The 21,197-nt window shown below is 47.3% G+C and overlaps 1 protein-coding gene across 1 annotated transcript in view; it reads right to left on the bottom strand.

Moving 5' to 3' along the window:
* Nucleotides 1–6,806, bottom strand: part of PPP1R37 (protein phosphatase 1 regulatory subunit 37) — a 60,962-nt gene extending 54,156 nt beyond the window's left edge. The window contains exon 1 of the mRNA XM_088454325.1: nucleotides 5,222–6,806. Within this exon, the coding sequence (XP_088310451.1) occupies nucleotides 5,222–5,831 (610 nt within the window). The 5' untranslated portion in view covers nucleotides 5,832–6,806. The remainder of the gene's footprint in view (nucleotides 1–5,221) is intronic.
* Nucleotides 6,807–21,197: the final 14,391 nt, after the last annotated feature.

Genomic DNA, 21,197 nt, shown 5'->3' with positions numbered 1-21,197 from the left:
AGATTTCTGCTCGTACCTCAGGAGGGTGTGAATAGAAATCCTCTGATTGGTCCCGAAAGGATCAGCTGTAACACATACTATATATATATATATATATATATATATATATATATATATATATATATATATATATATATATATACACACACACACACACATCTCCACAAAAAATGGATGGCACTCTGGGTCTTGTTTATGCTGAAAAGAATCTCCCAGAGACTGGAGTACTGATGGCCAACGTTTCAGGGCGCAAACCCTTTTATCAAGATCATATTGTATGCTTTAGGAAAGGCACCGGGCTAGCTGTATTGATGTACTGTAGGAGTTCCGGACAATGATATATATATATATATATATATATATATATATATATATATATATTTATTTTTTTTATTTTTTTTCAGAATTCCATTTGGAGCCTTATGCTAGGCATACACTATACAATTATCTGTCAGATATCTGTCCAATCTGGCTGGTTGGAATGAAGACCTGGTAATGTATGAGAGCAAATGACAATCGACCATTTGCTCACAAACACTGGAAAACAGGCAAAAATGGTTGTTCAGACAAATTGGTTTAAACACACAAATGTAACTAATTTGAACAATTGTTTTTTTGTCTGTTTTCCAGTGTTTAAAACCATATGATCGACTGTCATTTGCTCCCATACATTACCAGGTTTTCATTCCAACCAGCCAGATAGGACAGATAATTGTATAGTGTATGCTCTGCATCAAGCTGACCATACACGCTACAATTATCGGGGCGATCCGCCTGATATCGGATCGCCCCGATAATTGTAGTGTGTGCGCGACCGACCGAGGATTAAATATTGCTCGGTTGGACATGCTGGATTGTCCAGCATGCCCGTCCGATGCGATATTTAGGTGGTAACCTGTCGGCCGCATCGTGCAGTGTATGCCAAACCGCGGCCGACAGACAGACATTTCCTGTGTTCCTTCCCAAGGAAGGAACATGGAAATGTCTCCTCCCCCCGAGGGCGGAGCGCAGATGTCGGCCAAATACACTGTGCGATATCTCACCGTGTATGCCGCGGACATCTGCGGCTGGCAGGCTGCCAGATAAAATGTCTGTCGGTCTGACAGACATTTTATGTGGCAGTGTATGCCCAGCTTTAGTAATGCTCCTGTCTAATGTCTGACACATCTTTGCCAAGGCTTGACTAATCAATCAGGCCATTTAATCAGATGGAAATTAACATTCCAATATTAGTCCACATTCACAACCGCAGTTATTCATGCTAAAAATTCTAGCCCTGTGGGTCTGTGAAGAGAATACATCAGGATAAATACACCTAAGTCAGTAAAATAGCCCGTTCTTAGTGCAAGAATGACAAGACTGGCTAATAAATAACTAATAAGTGCTCAGTTTGATTTATAATTAATCAACCCAGAAAGAGGTCAGATCTTGTTTCAGATCAAGGTAATACTATAGGACCAGAATCATCCAGCTGTACAGCTGTGTTTACATTGCCCCACATATAGGTGGCACATGCCCATAGGACTGTCGATGATTGCACCTGTTGCTACATACATTTACAAACACTCATAAGTCCTCATTCTACAACTGCAGAGATGAAATGATATAAACAACACATCTATGCTCAGCATGACAATCCTTGATGGAATTCAGTTAACGGTGATCACTACCACCTGCAAGATTCTTATTGTCAGGCTACCAATGCTCTTCATTTATTCATTTATTGTCATCAAGTTCTTATGCATTATGCTTTGCTTTCTAGCTTTGCACTGTACACTCAGGTATGGGGGTTTATTTCATTGCCTTGGAGTAGGATACACAGAGACTATCTGCATGCAACTGTGCCCAGTGCAGCGTCTTATGACAGTGGGCAACATATGTACAACAAGGCTGTTATAATACAAATACAGGTATGGAATTATTTATACTGTAACCAGTTATCCAAAAAAGGAAGAAAATAAAAAAATGTGAAAAAAAAAGTGCTGCTACTGATGGAACATGGGATACACACAGATGGGCAGGCGATCGCACGGCAAGGCATAAGCACGCCCACTATGTCTTGAGGTACGATCACTGTGTATACAGATGCCCACGTCATCTCCAGAAAGTGTATGTAAATCGGATGCGATCGCCGCGCTTGTGGTTGACTATACCCTACTGCAAGCACTGCGATCACGGTGGGCTGAAATACAACCAAGTGATGTGTACAATGACGCGTCTTTGCTAATTCTGCACACCCATTAAACTCCATTTTTGCGCCCAGCGTTTGCATCAGCACTCCCCCGTTCACAAGCATCTTCCCGTTACTGCCCACAAACGGCACTGTCACTCAAAATAGCGTCCAGTGCACAACGAGCGCACGATTACCAATCGCAGTGAGTGGCGCATGCATGCACCTTTGACGCATACAGGCAACTTTCACTCAAAGCGTGCGTCCGCGTCTTAGCGAACGGTTCTGAATCAGGCCCTTAGACTGTAGGCTCCACTGGGGCAGGGACTGATGTGAATGACCAAATATTCTCTGTAAAGCGCTGCGGAATATGTGTGCGCTATATAAATGACTGGTAATAAATAAAATACACAGACGTCTCATCTTACAGTGAGAAGCGCCGCTAAACACAGTAGGTTTTAAATGTATATTTTAGGTATTGCTCTGCAAGCCTTTATCCAGGGAGCACAAAATACCAATCATTCCAGATAATGCATATCATGCCTGAACGTGGCAGAAGATCACAGGAGGAAAATAAAACCGGTTACTAAAACAATGGATTTACTAACAGGTGAAAGGATAGGAACAGGGAATTAAATTAGTCATCTGAGGCTGCAATAAAACACTTAGGGGGCGATTCAATTGTTTGAGAGAATTAACTCCCATCTAAAGTGACCGGGAGCTAATTCAATTGTTTGCGCGTCCTACCCCAGGCTGATCGCGACAGCCGTGTTCTCACGCCCTAATGCATGGGATTGACCGCATTACGCAGCTTCTGTCATGCCACATCAAGAGCGCTGCAATTAAGGCGAGACCAGCGCCAAACAGATTTCTGCTTACACCTCAGGAGGCGGCGAGCAGAAAACAGCAACAAATACAGCCCAAAACAACCGAATTGGCTTCTGGCCACTTTAGATGGTATCTAATTTTTGCAAACAACTGAACTGTCACTCTTAAAGTGGGCCTAAAAACTACACATTGTGGTACAGGTAGCCATTGAGTGGGCTGAACTAATATTCAAGAAAATGTTGCCTATGAATTCACTGTGCAGATATTCGCCTATTATGGTAGGCTCAAAATGGCTACTCTTCCTGGGCACCATTATGGTGTGCGTGGACAAAAATAGCGATTTTCAGTTTGGGAATGGCATATCTCGGCCAAGCTGCCATTTGCCCCCATAGGCTGCATACTGTTCCTGCCCACAAGATGTATTCTTACATGGTGCTCTGGTGACAGTTCCAGCCAGCACCGTCTTCAATCCCTGTTAACTGCGCATGTTTGGAGGCGAATATGCTAAAATTGCTGACTGAACCTAAACATCAAATGTTGGGGATAGTTAAACCCAGTGGCACAGTATTAGCATTGTTCTAATCCTACAAGGGCAATATCTGTATGGAGTTTATATGTTCTTGACGCGTACGGCTAGTGTTAATATGAGTCTGTTTGTGTGGTAGAGAACTTAGACTAAGCTCCACTGTTGTAAGGACTGATTTGAATTACTTAAAAGAAAATCTCTGCTAATCGCTGCATGTTTGCACTGTGTACATAGCAATATGTATGTGAACTAGCACATTAAGGGTACAAGCCCAAACTTCTGACAAGTTTTGAACGTTAAGCAGAACACATTGTGTAAGGTTTTCATCTGTCAAACTGACCAACCCATGTAGAGTCATTGACACCAACCAAAACAATTAAAATAGGATATCATGCTCAAGACGGAAAATCAGGTTGGCTGATGACCGCAATCTGCAGGTATGTGTGCAAATTGGCTAAATAGTAAGGTGCAGAGGCACGTGCACAAAATTATAATTACCATCAGATCAAATGAAGACACTGCAATACACTAATGGTGGGTACACACGGTCAGATAAGCTATTAGGATAGTTATCGTACAAATCTATCATTAAAATCTGACAGTTTCTGGCCCCTGCAAATGACCAAACGATGCGCAGCCACGTATGGTCGGGTATGCAGTCGAAAAGCCGGCGGACCTAAACCCGACAGTCGGCTTCCCGACTGCTTAATCCCGGCGAGGGTTAAATGACAGGCGTCTAAATCTACTAAATCTATACACCTGTCATTTTACCGACGCTGGGAGACCGGCAACCCGATCGAAGGGACGCCGGGTGCGGATAGCCACGTGATTTTAGGGTACCCGGGGGGGGATTTAGGGTTAGGCACCCCACCGGGAGGTGGTTAGGATTAGGCTAGGGGAAGGAGGGGTTAGGGTTAGGCACCCCCGGGGGGGACTTAGGGTTATGCACCCCCTGGGGACTTAGGTTTAGGTGGCGGGGAAGGGGGGGGGGGGGTAAGTTTAGGCACTGGGGGGGAAGGTTAGGGTTAGGCAGCTCTAAGGGAGGGATAAAGATTAGTCAATACTTACCTTAGGGACAATCGGGATTTTCACCCATGTCGGGCAGCCGCTATCGGGATTCCAACCGCTGGACATGCGTCCGGCGGTAAATCATACCGATTCCGTATAGTCGTTATCGACCATCGTCCATAGTCCGTGCAAGCAGGCATACCTGGTCGATATCGACCAAGTTAGCCTGTTTACTATAGGGACCCACGATCGTTAATCGCAGGTCATTATAGTTGTAAGCGGCTTGCAGCATTTGTTGGATGATCGATATCTGATCGTCCTGCATGTGTTGATCGTTAACGATCGTTATCTGATCGTCCCCTCGTCGTACAGTGTGTATGCACCATTAGATTTGTGTACTTTGTCCTTCCACTAATATGACCATATTGCAATCAGAGCCAACTGCAATAAGTTAATTTAAACCCATTGCAGAAAATATGGCCAGCATGAAGAAATAGCACTACCCAATGAGGAATATGTATTGAACACAAATAGAAGGTTGAATAGTTTGACAAAAGTTTCAAACAGCCACAGATTGATGAATAACAGTTTCAACCACAGTGCACTAAGCTATAAAGGCATAGTAACTGCCCAAATCACAAAGTAACAGAGTATGAGAGTTATAAGAAGCAAGAGATAAGACACCTCACCATGCCTCCATGGGTCTTTGGGTTCTAGGGCACCTGAAACAATGTCATCATCACATGGGAATGTGACCCTTTTAGGTCCCTGTTTACTGCGCCCATTATCCTCCTCTGGAGCCCCTCCCTCTTTGGTTTCCTTCCCAGCATTTCCTTGGTCCATTCCTTCAGTGGGCAATATCACCCCCACCCCATCACACTTTGCTTCATCTATAATGTCTGGATTGGAAGAAGCTTGTTGGGTCCTATGAGGCAAGGCCTGCAAATCCTGATTTAGTGGTAATGAGACAACGGAAGACATTTCCTTGGTCAGTTCCTGGCCATTGCCTAAGGTGCAAGGGGCTTCAGACTTAACGTTCACATTCAGTTCCACCCCGATGCTCTCTCGAAGAACAGTATCTGTAGATCCCACGCTATTCGTCACTACGGTGTGAGTGGGTACCTCAAAAGGGTCATCTGTGCCATTTTCCGCTTTAGAGTTTTCATTTGAACACTGTCCATTAGCTGACTCTTCCCCTGAGCAGGAGTTACCAATGTCCTCATTTTCTGTACGCCCATCCTCTTTAGGTGACCCCTCAGAGGGCAGATTAGCGCTTTCCAAGACTGCCGGCATCTCCATAGTAGCAAGCACTCTATCCAGCCATGGTAGCCATCTTTAATTGCCGAACCATAAGAAGTCTGTAAAACATCAGATGCCCAAACGCTTCATCTGTAACAAATGCCAAAACCAGGTAAGAAAGCTGAAGAGGTCTTACACAGAATAGTGCCGTAACAAGACTTCTCGATGGCCGATGCAGTCAGGGGGGTACATGCATTCTTAATAGCATGCAAACTCAGCCCCCAATTCTTTTATGGCAAGTACCGGCACTTCTCTTTAAAGTATAGTTATTGGGAGATTCTGAAGATCACAATATTAGTTACTTGCGTCCTCTTCTTTGCTGGACACCTCAGCCAGTTTGTTGATTGAAATAATGCCCGATTTGTCCCTTTCCTGAATAAAACACAATGCAGGCTAGCAGTATCCCTGCAGTTGGGGCAGTCTCTCCTCTGACATGTTGCAGCCGTCTCAGTGCGCTGTGTGTGTCAGTATGACCTGGGATGCTATCAGGAGGCAGTCATTTGTAGCATGTTGGTGTGGAATGGTAAAGTGTCACTGCAGTTTCTCACACTCAGTCTCCACATCTTTCTGGCTGTGTCAGCCTATGTCTCCCCCATAGTCAGTCAGTCTCGCAGTGGATATCACTTTCTATCAGACAGTCAGGCTGACACTTTACCTGTGAGCTCCTGTATGAGAAGAGAGACACCTGGATTAGATTCCTCCCTGCTGAATGTGTGTTCCAGGTCGTCTGTAAGAGTGAATATCCCTGGTAAGCTGTCAGTCCCCAGCAGTCATTCTCTGTGCCAGACTGTCTCTTTACAGGCAGCAGCACCTTCCCAGATATAAAAGTCAGTCTATTTGCAGGAGGAATTCCCTGTGCGTCTCTCTCTTTCCCTACAACACTGTCTCTTGCTGTCTAACTCAGTTTCCGGGTCACATGTTTCTGTCTCAGGTCTCTCTGCCAGGCTGTGCTGCGGCCAGACGGCTAAACCAATCAGCGCCTGCCGCGTCAGCGCTCACCATAGAGTTGCAGGAGGACGGGAGAATAAAGAAAGGACGCGGTATTAAAATGGTTATCATTTTGCAAAAGACGAACAATTATGATGATATTATACCATAGACGTTGGAGGATTTAGGGATAGACAAGACGGAAAGAGTCTGCGTTTAAAACTACACTTCCCAGCATGCCAATTCTCTCAGTAAAGGGACAATGGTTATGGGAGTTGTAGTTTTGACATATATCTGCCTTTTCTAGTTACATCAATGTATAAAACAAATCCTATTTACCCAGTAAATCTGTAAGATGTATGTGCTCGTTTCCATTGAATGGTTGTATAACTGAATAAGACTATACAGTAAGTGCTTACCTGACTCATTAGCTGCCAACCTGACTCCTTTTCGTCCCGTGATAATATTATTTTTCTGTTCTTATTAACTTATTTTTCAATTGCAACCACTAGGGCTGAAATAGTGACTGTAAGAATAAATGCACTTGGGTCTAGTGCATTAATTTAGCACAGCACACATGAATGGAAACTGGGAAATAAAAACAAAGAGACTAAAATATAAGCAAGTTGTAATAAGATATGTGATAATACTCTTGCCCTCATTTCATACTGAGGACCTCATTCAGAGCCGCTCGCAAAATGCGAGCGCTCGCTCTGAATGAGGGCAGCCCCTTCAATGTTCCGAGTCGGCCTCCTGGCCGCTCGCTAGGCTTTAGCGAGCGGCCAGGTTGATGGTTGCGATGGTCAAGACCATCATAACCATCGGGGCTTGCGACGAGACCCTTGTGGTAGGGTCTCGTCTACCGCAAGCCCCAGTGAGATTTCGGCTCACCACTGATATCACGAGTGATGTCAGTGGGCCGCCCCCAAACGGCAGGCGTTTGGCCAGCCACCCCGCCTACAAAACGGTGCGACAGCTGCCCCTTTTGTAGTGAGCTCTGGAGCGAGAGAATTTCTCTGTAGACATGGAGGGGCACATACAGACATAGAGGCGAACATACAGACATGGAGGAGTACATACAGACATGGAGCACAGTAGCGCATGCAGGGGGTTTTCTGACTACCCAGAAACCCCCCCTGACGGACCAAATTTGTTTTTTGAGACGGACACAGCACTGTCTCCGTCTTTGCACTGCCTGCGGGCGTGACAGAGCTGCCGCGGTTCCACAGACAGAGAGCTCTGATTGGCAGAGCTCTCTACAAAGAATACATGTGCAGCTGCAGCAGGCCAGTGGCGCTGCTGTGTGTCACAGTTGCTGCTGCGCTATGACTGGCTGGCCTTGAGGGGGCATCTCGGTTTGGTGGCAGTAAGGGGTGGAGCAGCCGCGTGTCTCCCGACCACTGTTGCCGGCTCCCGCTGTTTCCCGTCATGCTGTGCGGATGTTCCCGGGCCGTGAAGGGCCATCGCTGTGGCTGTCGTCCTGGTGCAGGTGCTCCGGCAGGCCTGGCTCAGCTCCAAGTCCTATGTCTTCAGCCGGGAGGGAGCTGCTACGCATGCCGAGCAGCAGCAGCTCCGCTCACATGGGCTCTGGCAGTGACCCTCCTCCTTCTCCCTTCTCAGCCCTTGGTAAGTATACTGATGTTTATGTATGTATGAATGAATGTATGTTGTGTGTAAGTATGTATATATCTTGTGTGTAAGTATGCTTGTGTGTGTATGTAAGTATGCTTATGTTTGTGTCTGTGTGTCTGCTGTGCATGAGTATGCTTAGAAGGGGTGTGTGTATACTGTGCATGATTTTGTGTGTATGCTGTGTGTGTGTGTGTATATATAGATATATATATGTGGAACCCCCCTTAAAAATCCTGCGTTTGCCACTGGAGCAGTACATACAGACACATGGAAGGGAATCAGCATGTAATGCAAATCCCGACAGCGGAAGCCCGGCAGGGGTGAAGATCCCGACAGCTAAAAAGGTAAGTACCCCTAACCCTATTCTCCCCCCCAACACTTCTTTAGGGGTGCCTAACCCTAACCTCCCCCCTAGTGCCTAACCCTAACCCCCCCGCAGCCTAACCCTGAGTCTCCCGGGCGGGGGTGCCTAATCCTAACCTCCCCCCGGGGGTGCCTAACCCTCCTTCCCCTAGCCTAAACCTAACCCTCCTAACTCTAAGTCCCCCTGGGAGCCCTAAAACCTAATGCGGCTGTCCGCACCCGGCTTACCTTTGTTCGGTATGCTGAGCGTCGGGCTCCTGGCGCAGGTCTAATGACGGGTGTTGGGATTTCGATGCCTGTCATTAGTACCTTGCCAGGATTTGACAGTCGGGAAGCCGGCGGTCGGCATTTCGACCGTCGGCTTCCTGACTGCATCCCCATGGAAGGACAAGACAAGGAAACAAAATTGTAAAATGGAAAGAATAATCTAAACAGAACATATATTATGATTGCAATAGTAATGTTTGCATAAAGATTATATAAATATATAAACCTCATAATATCGTTTAGAAAATATAAATGGCATTTGTAGTCAAAATAGATTATTATTATATGTCAGTTATCTAACTACAGGCCCCATTTACCTTCTCTATGTTTTGAGGTTTATATATTTTGTTAGATAGCCTTTTTACTAACATTACTGTAGCAATCATAATATATATTCTATTTATGTGTGTATATATATATTTGCGCGATAGCTGGGGCGGTCTGGTGAACAGTTATACAAAGAGGAAAAAGGCTCTAACTACCAGCGATTTCCAGCGAGCGACGAGACATACGTCGCTCGGGGTCTCGCACCAAAGGGGGCGTGCTGTCGATGGTGACTGACAGGACGCCCCCTTTGGTGGGCGTGCCAGGGGCGTGGCGGCCAGACGGAAGCGTTCCCATGGGAACGCCTACCGTCTGAGTCCGGCCCCACTGACATCAGTAATGATGTCAGTGGGAGTGACTTTGGCTCTGATAGAGCCAAAATCACTCCTGGGCTTGCGGCAGCGAGACCCTACCGCAGGGTCTCGTCGCAAGCCCGATGGTTGCGATGGTCTTTGACCATCGCGACCATCATCATGGACGCTCGCTATAGCTGTGGGTGGTCACCCACAGCTATACGAGCGTCCAGGAGGACGCTCCATTTTCATGGAGGAGGGCCCTGATTCAGAGCGAGCGTTCTGCTCAGAGCGTTCAGCTCTGAATCAGGGCCTGATATAGCAATTATTACAAAAATTATTATTATTATTTTTTTTTTTATCTGGCATTCGATCCTGTGAGAAACACAGTGGATTAAATTAAAGGTAGAGAGAAATTAATGTGTATTTGATCAACCTGATGCAGCTTGGACTAGTGAGTAGTACAGAGGAATTTTTATTCATCTACCTGCTAAACACAAAGCAGTATTAACTCTGAATAAAGAAAATAAGCAATAGTGGAGAACAGTGGCGTAACTTCATCCCAGGTGCCCGGAGGCAAGATAAATGTTGGTGCCACCCCCCAAATTAAAATGTACCCCCCACCCAGCACCTATGCCAGCCCCAGCTGCCGCCGCCCCCCTATGCACTTCATTCTATGCAGTGCCCTCAGTAGAGGCCCCCCTGTGCAGTGCCCGCCTATGTAGTGCTCTCCCAGTAATGGTCCCCCTATGCAGTGCCTCCAGTAGTGGTCCCCCTATGCAGTACCTCCAGTATTGGTTCCCCTATGCAGTGCCCCCAGTAGTAAGGGCCCCTGTAGTGCCCCCAGTAGTAATGCTCCCTGCAGTGCCCCAGTAGTAATGCCCCTTGAAGTGCCCCCAGTAGTACGGGCACCTGTAGTGCCCCCAGTTGTAGTGTTCCCAATGGTGTCCCCAGTAGTAAGGCCCCTGTAGTGCCCCCATATGATGCCCCCAGTAGTAATGCCCCCCTGTAGTGCCCCCAGTAGTAAGCCCCTGTAGTGCCCCCAGTAGTAAGCCCCCTGTAGTGCCCCCAGTAGTGTGCCCCCTGTAGTGCTCCCAGTAGTAAGCCCCCTGTAGTGCCCCTAGTAGTAAGCCCCCTGTAGTGCCCCCAGTAGTAAGCCCCTGTAATGCCCCCTGTAGTAAGCCCCCTGTAATGCCCCAGTAGTAAGCCCCTTGTAATGTCTCCTGTAGTGCCCCCAGTAGTAAGCCCCCTGTAGTAAGCCCCCCGCGCGCACATATACAAAAAAAATCAATACTTACCTTTAACCCCGCTCCAGTGCCTGCTGCCTTCCGTCCGCTCCTCAGAACTATGGGAGTGACGTCATGACGTCACTCCCATAGTGCACTGCGGGACCCGGAAGACGGAGCTCAGGAGTGAGCTCCGTCCTCAGGCTGCCGCTGGCGCCGGGGGGGGAACAGAAGATGCTGGACGCCCACTGGTAACACACTCAGCGGGTGCCCGCTTGTAGCACACTCAGCGGGCGCCCGGCAAATGGAGGGTGCAGGGGGTGCGACCGCACCCCCTGCACCATCCGTAGTTACGCCACTGGAGGTGGAGCGCCGATCAGCGGACGCTACTTTGAGTGACAGATAGTACCGTTTCTGGGTGGTAACGGGAAGGTGCTTGTGAACGGGAGAGTGGTGCTGCGAACACAGGCATGCCTGGGCGTCAAAACGGCGTTTTATGGGTGTGCATAATTAGCATGGAAGCGTCATTGTACACATCACCTGGTTGTATTTCAGCCTACAGTGATCGCAGTGCTTGCGGTGGGGTAGAGTCTACCTCAAGGGCTGCGAGCAGCTCCGATGGCTCTCGATGGCACTGATTAATCATACACTTCCTGGAGATGACGTGTGCTAAGAAAGAAAAGTGGGCGTCTTTAGAGCGGCGTGCGGTCGCTCTGCCGTCGCTCTCTAAGACATAGAGAGCGTCCTTAAGCCTTACCATACGATTGTGGAATTTGCATACCCTGCCCCTGATGGCTGCGAAAGTGCGCTGCTTTTGATCCGGGTCTGAATCGCCCCCATAGTCTTTTTATAATCAATAAATGTATTGACATTATTCATCAAAGTGTGATTAATTTATCCAATCAGCAGCGCTTCCTATATATTTTATATACAGTCTGGGTAATAAAGTGGGTAAGGCTTGGGGTCAAGTAGTGACGATGGGTGAGGTATGGAGTCAGTGAGCTGTGGTGGGTGAGGGGTTTTATAGTGGGTAAGGCTTGGTATACGGTAGTGTCGATGGGTGAGGTATGGTGCCAGTGAGTGATGAAATTGATCCCATTGATTAGAATTATCTTTCCAATACCGCTGCAGACATCCCTGGGAAAAATGGCGCCGGCACCATTGGTGTCTGCATTATTTTACTGGTGAGATGTGAATGTGCAGTAGACTCTGCCAGAGCCTTCCCATGTACCGGTGCAAGTGGGGGGGGGCATGCAGGAAGACGGCACACAGGCCCCCTCCTCTAAGAAAGCTCCTATGGATATATAGATAGAATATTATACCTCCCAACCGTACCATACTGTACCATATTTCCCAGCAGCCAAGGCTCCCTCTCCTCTATACCCCACTATGTTGTTGTTTTTTATTTATTGTCATAGATCATCACCGGGACATTGGTCATGAGGCTGAGGGACAGCTGGATCTATAAAGACAGCTTCAGATAATCATATACATTATTTATTTTCAGTACGCATACTGTATATCCATATTGTGTGAACACTTCGTTTTTTTTTCTCTACAATACTATACTAGAGGGTGCCTTTTCCTCACTTATTATTCATAGATTATGACTGATTGGACAACAGTTTCTCTAACAGAATTAAACAGTTAAACATTAATGCCTTCTGTCATTTTAAGAGTGATTCATTTTGGAAAGAAAACATGTTGAGCAGTGAATTGTACTGGCAGGAAGTGCCAATGCTTCTTTAGGGTCAAGGCTGGCATGTCTGCTCACTGTTTGCTGTGCTGGATTTTGATGTGGCTGCTAAGGTAAATCCTGTTCCAGTTCTTTGAATAGATCATCATTTGTATCAGTCAATGGTTGGTGAGGATTGGTGTCAGGTCCTTTGAGTTATGAAGTCATTTTGGCATTTGTTTAATTTTTCTGTCACAAGTGTGTATTTCAGTGAGGCAGCAATGCGCTGCTTTTCTGTGAGTAGTGTCTCTGTAAGAGATGTTATTGTTTACACTTGTGGAGTGATACAGTTGAGGCTTTGTGCTAAGGTTTTAATAACAGTGGGATGTAGATCAGGTGTTAGGTGTGTGGTCGTTGGGAAATAATGCACGGTCATGTGATCTAGTGTGTCCTATCATTTTGATGCGGGGTGTGGTATAATAGATAGACTGTTAAATGGTTGACAGTGTCTAGATAGACACCAGATGTTAGACAGACAATAGGTCGACAGGGACAAAAGGTTCACACACTAAATGTCGACATGGAAGAAGATTGACAGGTACAAATGTTCAACAGGATAAAAAGGTCAACGTGAAAATTTTCGACACACAAATGGTCAACACATGATTTTTTTTTTCTAACCATAATCTTCACCATAACCCTTCCCTTGGTGCCTAACTCTTCCTCCTGGTGTCTGACCCTAACCGTCAGGGTAGGTGCTTGACCCTAACCGTCCTGTTTAATGCCTAACCCTCCCTCCTGGTGCTTAACACTAGCCATCGGGGTAAGTTCCTAACCATCTGGGTAAGTGCCTAACCCTAAAAAAAAAAAGAAGTGTCAACCATTTTCATGTCGACCTTTTGACCGTGCTGACCATTTGCACCTGTCGACCATCTTCCATGTTGACCTTTGGTGTGTCAAAATTTTATCCATGTCGACCTTTTGGTGCGCCGCCAGCCAGGTCAGTGCTCTGCCTCCAATCTCTGATCTCCGGCAGTCTCCAGGTTTCTCAGTGCTGCAGCAGGTGTGCCTCTGTCCTGAGGTGCTGGCTCCTGCAATTAGTCACCCCCGGCTGTCCTCACACCGGACTCCCCAATGCTTTTCACACTCAGCTGCCACTGACAGAGGTAGCTAAGCTCCCTCCATTGTACCGCTGCCTTAGCAGACTTCCCCAATGATGAGGGTGGGCTCCTTTTTATAACCATCCAGGATGCCCCCTGTTCTCAGCGTGTGGGAAGACTCCCCTCAGTCCTGTTACTAATGGGGAGGGGGGTGTTTAGTTATGTCTTTTACCACCTATGAGGGCATCAAGGTGTGGGCTATGTGGGGCACAGAATTCCAAAACAGCAAATAACAGAGTGTATAATGAGATTATGCACAAAACCATATATACTATTATTGGGGTGCCACAGTCAGCAGTCTAATATCTACGGCAAATTGATGCCACAATTTGGGGTTTATATATATACTGCGCAAAAGTTTTAGGCAGGTGTGGAAAAAATTCTGTAAAGTAGGAATGCTTTCAAAATGTTTGGGGCTGCATTTCAGTAAATGGAGTTGGGGATTTGTTGATTAATGGTGCCCTCAATGCTATTAAATACAGGCAGGTACTTATGCATCATGTAATAACATTAGGGAGGTGTCTGATTGGCTCCAAGTTTATTCTGTAGGAGGACAACGACCCCAAACATACAGACAATGCCGGCTGTCAGGATGCCTCTTGTCAGAATTCCGATGGTTGGTTTCCCGACTGGGGTCGGGTAAGTATACTTATCCTCCCCCCTTCCCCCCTAACCCTAACCCTCCCTTTTTGTAGTCTAACCCTCCCCACCCTGCACCCTAACCCTCCCCCTTCGTGCCTAAATTTAACCCTCCCCCCTTAGTGCCTAATCCTAACCCTCCCAGTGGTGCCTAACCCTCCCCCGTAGTGGTGCCTAACCCTAACCTCCCCGCCCAAAACCTAACCTGGCTATGCTGCCTAAACCTAACCCTCCCCCTCGCGGCTAACACTAAGGGCACCCCGGACTTACCTCGTTCAGGCTGGCGTTCTCTGGCATTCCGTCGTCGGGAATAAGCGTTGGTATTTCAATGCCTATCTTAAATTCCTTGTTGGGATTCCCCTGTCGGTTTTGAGTCCGGTGGTATCGCAGCCGCCGGTCTCATAACTACATCCCCAACCAATGTCATTAAGAACTATCTTTAGTGAAAAGAAGAACAAGGAGTCCTGGTGTCACGACCAGGGTTTCACGGCGTGGAGCTTATGGTCCTTGCTGGTGTGGGCGCTGTGGCGCGGTCCTTCCAGTGAGGGAGCTGGCGCGTGGAGACTGGCATTGGGTGTGTGCGGGGGTCTGCCAGCATTGGGCCATCCTGGCAAGGGTAGTCTAGCACCATCTCAGCATCACAGGTACAATGGAGCGGCCATCTTGCCTCAGGTCATGTGACATAGTGGGCCTATCCTGATGCGTCAGGTGATCTCTCCAGCCACTCACGCTCTGCTGCTGGGTACTTAAAAGGGTTTGGAGCACCCTGTAGTTGCCAGTGCAACGTGTTTCACAGTGTCTGCTATGTGAGATTTCCTGTGCTCCAGTAAACCTGTCTGTTTACCTTTTCTCTTGCTGGATCCCAGCTTCCAAGCACCCTGCACCACTCTGCCTTGCCTTGCTCTCTGCTAGAGATCAGCCCTGCACCTTCCACCAGACCCACTCCTGCCTGAACCTGTCTCCTCAGTTAACCCATTCCTGCGCAGTCATCTCTCAGCATTTCTGGATTTCTCTTCAGTCATTATTACAGCATCTCTGGATTTCCCTTCAGCCATTATCACAGCATCTCTAGATTTCCCTTCAGCCAATACCACAGCATCTCTAGATTTCCCTTCAGCCAATACCACAGCATTTCTGGATTTCCCTTCAGCCATTCTCACAGCACTACCAGATTTCCCCTCAGCCATTATTACAGCATTACTGGATTTCCCTCTCAGTTACTGTTCAGCATACTTGGATATTTACTTAACTTCCACAGCCTAATTAGACTCACCTGATTCATCTGTCACTGATCTGGACATTTGTTTACTCCCCACCTCAGTCTCCTTCAGTCACATATTACTCTGTCATTACTGGACTTAAGTATATAATTGTTCATGTCTACCAACAGTCACATTAAACAACCCACCTTTCCGTTTAAATCAGTTCTGGCGTCTGCTCCTGTTTCCACCCTGGGTCCACAACAAACACAGGTCCTAACAGTTTGCACTGGCCAAATGGATTTGGCCACTGGACAGGAGTCCAGAGCAGATTTATTCCAGCTTGCATCGGATCATGACAGTTTGAGTAGTCCTAGTATGGAAGCCGCTGGGTTCCAGAGTGAAGAGAGCTTTCAAAATCTACTCCTTCGTGTGACTGCACAAGAGACAGCTCTGCAACTTGTGAGACAGCAGCTGCAAGAACTTTCTAGTCAATTGATGGTTATTCATTCTGCTCTCGCTGCTTTGTCTCCAGACATATCACAAGTTCCGCCAGTGAATTCTCCTGTATCCTCTTCCCCAGAGTTTCGTTCTGAAGTTCCAATTACTCCTACTGATAAAAAATTTTCTGTGTATTCTAGTGAACCATTCAAGAGTTTCTACTGGCTTCTAGAACAACTACAAAATCTCCGTCCCAAAATTTTTCAAGTGATTCCCAAGCTTCCTAGTACTACTCCTGACTTAACTAACCTCCCTTCCAAGCAAACGAAAGTAAAGCATCAAAGTTTCCTGGGCCCTAAACATACTGAGGTTGAACGTCAGCGGCGCCGGGAATTACATCTGTGTTTATATTGCAGTTATGACTTTCACTTTCCTAAAGACGTACTCTGCGCCCACTGAGAAGTGGTGGCAAGTGTGTGACTCCCAACGTCTGCGCTTTTAGTTCTTCCCATCAGCCATCAGTGATTTCAGTTTCTTCAGTTACAGATAAGGAGGTGATGTCCACTAAGCAAAAGAAAGTTTAAGTTTTCGATTGGGGCCCTGCTACAAGATACTTCAACCCTCGTCTAAGAAATGTTGGGAGGATATTTCAATCTCCTAAAGTCAGGGATACTACTCATTCCGTTTCTACTGGTCACAGCCCGGATTCCATTTCTACCGGTCCCAGCCCGAATATTGCCTGTTCCGGTCCCAGCCCGGATTCTGCCTGTTCCGGTCCCAACCCGGATTCTGCCTGTTCCGGTCCCAGCCCGGATTCTGCCTGTTCCGGTCCCAGCCCGGATTCTGCCTGTTCCGGTCCCAGCCCGGATTCTGTTTTTCCCAATACGGGACTCCAGCCAGTAGCCCCAGGAGGGGTCTCAACTTCCTTACCCCAAGTGGAGGTCTCCAAGTTTCGTTCCTCAGGAGGGGATTTCAAGTTTTGCACCCCAGGAGGGGGTCTCAAGTCTCACACCCCAGGAAGGGGTTTCAAGTCTCGCACCCCATCAGGGGTTTTCAAGTCTCGCACCCCAGGAGGGGGTCTCGAGTCTCGCACCCCAGGAGGGGGTCTCGAGTCTCGCACCCCAGGAGGGGTCTCGAGTCTCGCACCCCAGCAGGGGGTCTCGAGTCTCACACCCCAGCAGGGGGTCTCAAGTCTCGCACCCCAGGAGGGGGTCCCAGGAGGGGGTCTCAAGTCTCGCACCCCAGGAGGGGATTTCAAGTCTCATACCCCAAGAGGGGATTTCAAGTTTTGTACCCCAGAAGGGAATTTCTAGTTCGTTACCCCAGGAGGGGGAGTTAAGTTTAATTCTTCAAGAGGAGAACACTGTCCTACCAACTCTGGATAACGTTACCAGAGGTCCAGCCTCTAGAGAGACTCCAGTTCCACCTATTAGTTCTAGTGAAGGATGTCAACCAGAGTCAATCATTACAACGCCTCTTCAGTTAAGAATTTCACAAGCTAAAGCTATTTCTGCTCCTGTAGATATCACACAGTCTCATATCACCCAGGATTTATCTGATGTTCCTATACCCCTTTGCTTTGACGGAGACATAACACAATATTACGCATTGGTGGAACAATTCCTCGCTATCATGAAATCTTCTTTGTCATGTGGAATCAAGCCTACCAATATTGTAGAGTTTATTATACCATCTTTTCAAGGTAAAGCTTGGGACTGGGTTGCCCCTATTTATGACTCAAAAGATCCGATGCTTCTAGATTTAGTAGCTTTCAGTAACGCTGTTGTCAAGAGGTTTGCCCCAGTGAGTCCACTTGTAGACACTCCTCCTAATGAAGTCTCTAGTTCTGGTTTACCATCCTCTACCATTAAGCTCTAAGGCACTTCCTTGAGTATTTCTCAAGATCATACAGTACATGATCAATCAGTCTGGAAGAGGAAGACTCAAAGAACTATAAGAGACCAAGAGGGTTGGTTGTGTTTCCCTCTGCCGATCTCCGGAGTCCTCTAGGTTTTCAAATTTTATTAACTCTTCTGATCTTCCTTTGGACATGGATTCTGATTCTGAATTCGATCCTGTGCATGACAATACTCCTTTTACAGGCATTTCCAAGGACTTCATGGATAATAAAAGTTTCATTTGTAGTGAAGAAGAATGGTTTACAGACCCTGAGGATAAAGATAACTTTTTAGGATACGAGAGCTGGGAAGACATCTGAAAGGGTCGATCAAGGTTTAAGAAGGTTTTTTTTGTGTCCAGCCCCAGGATGGGGTTTTCAGTTCCATACCTCGAGAGGAGGCTTCAAGTCTCGTACCCCAGGAGAAGGTTTCAAGTTCTAGTTCCTGTTGGTCCAGAGCTGCGAACTTACTCGCTCTCAGACTTGTCAGCAAATTCCACTTGGCTCACCTTAAGAAGCCTAGAAGGTGTCCTGAGGCCACCCGTAAGGAGGGGGGTACTGTCACGACCAGGGTTTTGCGGCGTGGAGTTTGTGGTCCTTGCCGGTGGGGGCGCTGTGGCATGGTCCTTCCAGTGAGGGAGCTGGCGCGTGGAGATTGGCATTGGGTGTGTGCGGGGGTCTGCCAGCATTGGGCCATCCTGGCAAGGGTAGTCTAGCACCGTCTCAGCATCACATGTACATGGGAGCGGCCATCTTGCCTCAGGTCATGTGACATAGGGGGCCTATCCTGATGCGTCAGGTGATCTCTCCAGCCACTCACGCTCTGCTGCTGGGTACTTAAAAGGGTTTGGAGCACCCTGTAGTTGCCAGTGCAACGTGTTTCATAGTGTCTGCTATGTGAGATTTCCTGTGCTCCAGTAAACCTGTTTACCTGTGCTCTTGCTGGATCCCAGCTTCCAAGCACCCTGCACCACTCTGCCTTGCCTTGCTCTCTGCTAGAGATCAGCCCTGCACCTGCCACCAGACCCACTCCTGCCTGAACCTGTCTCCTCAGTTAACCCATTCCTGCGCAGTCATCTCTCAGCATTTCCGGACTTCTCTTCAGTCATTATCACAGCATCTCTGGATTTCCCTTCAGCCAATACCACAGTATTTCTGGATTTCCCTTCAGCCAATTTATTTATTTTATTTATTTATTAACAGTTTCTTATATAGCGCAGCATATTCCGTTGCGCTTTACAATTGAAAACATTGATAGAACAAAACAGGGTAATAACAGACAGACATAGAGGTAAGAGGGCCCTGCTTGCAAGCTTACAATCTATAGCCAATACCACAGCATCTCTAGATTTCCCTTCAGCCAATACCACAGCATTTCTGGATTTCCCTTCAGCCATTCTCACAGCACTACCAGATTTCCCCTCAGCCATTATTACAGCATTACTGGATTTCCCTCTCAGTTACTGTTCAGCATACTTGGATATTTACTTCACTTCCACAGCCTAATTAGACTCACCTGATTCATCTGTCACTGATCTGGACATTTGTTTACTCCCATCCACCTCAGTCTCCTTCAGTCACATATTACTAAGTATATAATTGTTCATGTCTACCAACAGTCACATTAAACAACTCACCTTTCCGTTTAAATCAGTTCTGGTGTCTGCTCCTGTTTCCACCCCGGGTCCACAACTAACACCTGGAAGTGGTGATATGGCCCCCACAGAGCCCTGATCACATCATCGAGACTGGGATTACATGAAGAGACAGAAGGATTTGAGCAAGCCTAAATCCACAGAAGATCTGTGGTTATTTTCCAAGATGTTTGGAACAACCTCCCTGCCTTGTTCCTTCAAAACCTGTGTGCAAGTTTACCTAGAAAAATTGATGCTGTTTTGAAGGCAAAGGGTGGTCACTCCAAATATTGATTTGATTTAGATTTCTCTTCTGTTCATTCACTTTGTAGCATTTTTTTCCAGACCTGCCTGACAGAAAGGGGGCCCACCCGGCAGTGGAGTGGATACTGGATAAGCGCTGGGGGAGTTTTGAAAGTGGCGCTGGCCGCGAGCCAATCAGGAGAGGCCACAGCGGCAGCTCCTGATTTGCTGCCGGTCCGTGATCTCCGATTAACTCGTGTCCGGCACCAAATTCAAAATGCCGCTGCCTCCGGGCCCCTCTCTCTGGGTGACAGTGTGAGCGGCAGCCAGTCTGGCAACCGCCAGCCAGCGGGGAGAGGCTGGTCAAAGAAGAAAGCAGCCGAGGGAGAGGGAGAAACAACAGCAGTGGGGAAAGGAGCAGCAGCGGCCACAGTGAAGAGGAAATGCTCAGTTGGCCAGGAGCAGGAGAGGCTGCGGGGGGTCCCACTTCCCATACAGGTACAGAGATTCCTGCTTCCCCTCCCTCACCCTGCATTCCCACCCTCACCCTGCTTTCCAACTTTTACCCTGCTTCCCCTCCCTCACCCTGCATTCCCACCCTCACCCTGCTTTAAACTTTTAAACTGCTTTCCAACATTTACCCTGCTCTCACAGCCACACTTTGCTCTCATCCCTTCACCCCACTCTCTCACCTCTATATTATACTGTACATTATCATGTTATTACCCACCTCTGACAAACTGCCCCCCCCAACCCAAGGGGAGAGGCCATGCCTATTTTGACAGTTCCGGGCCCCACAATCTCTGATGGCAGCCGTGTGTGTGTGTGTGTGTGTGTGTGTGTGTGTGTGTGTGTATATATATATTCCTGCTAAATGAATGTTATTAAATTACACAAACAAGTTATTATTTTTTGCAGTACAGTTTGCAAGGTATATGCAAATAAACATTTCCCTCTCCTTAGATAAGCTAACACTCATATATGTAGTCAATTTCACTTCCCCAATTTCCTGTCAACATCATCTATGCATGGACGAACATCATCATTCCTGGACAAAAGTCCAGGAATGATGATGTTCATCCGTGCAAGATGACGTTTTGCCTCTTTCTGAGTTCCGTTTTTTTGGAGGGAAAAATCCGAACTCCACGTGCAAACTCGAACCTATCCGAGCCTGCACATCCCTAATATATATATATATATATATATATATATATATATATATATATATATACACACACACAAGGCCTTTCTTTATTTCTGTTATGACCAATGATGTAATAAAAGGAGGGGGAGGTTAAGTTTAGGCACTAGGGGGGAGGTTAGGTTTAGGCACCGGGAGGGGGTGTTAGCTGTAGGGTGTGGGGAGGGGAAGGTTAGGCTTAGGCAGTAGAGGGGAGGTTAGGGATAGGAATAGGGGAGGGAGGTTTAGGGTAGGGGTTCGAAAAA

This window comes from Taudactylus pleione, unplaced genomic scaffold (genome assembly GCF_031769625.1).
Source record: "Taudactylus pleione unplaced genomic scaffold, aTauple2 ptg000612l, whole genome shotgun sequence".
Classification (NCBI taxonomy): Eukaryota; Metazoa; Chordata; class Amphibia; order Anura; family Myobatrachidae; genus Taudactylus; species Taudactylus pleione.
Note: the sequence above shows the minus strand (reverse complement) of the source record. Positions and strands in the feature narration are given on the sequence as shown.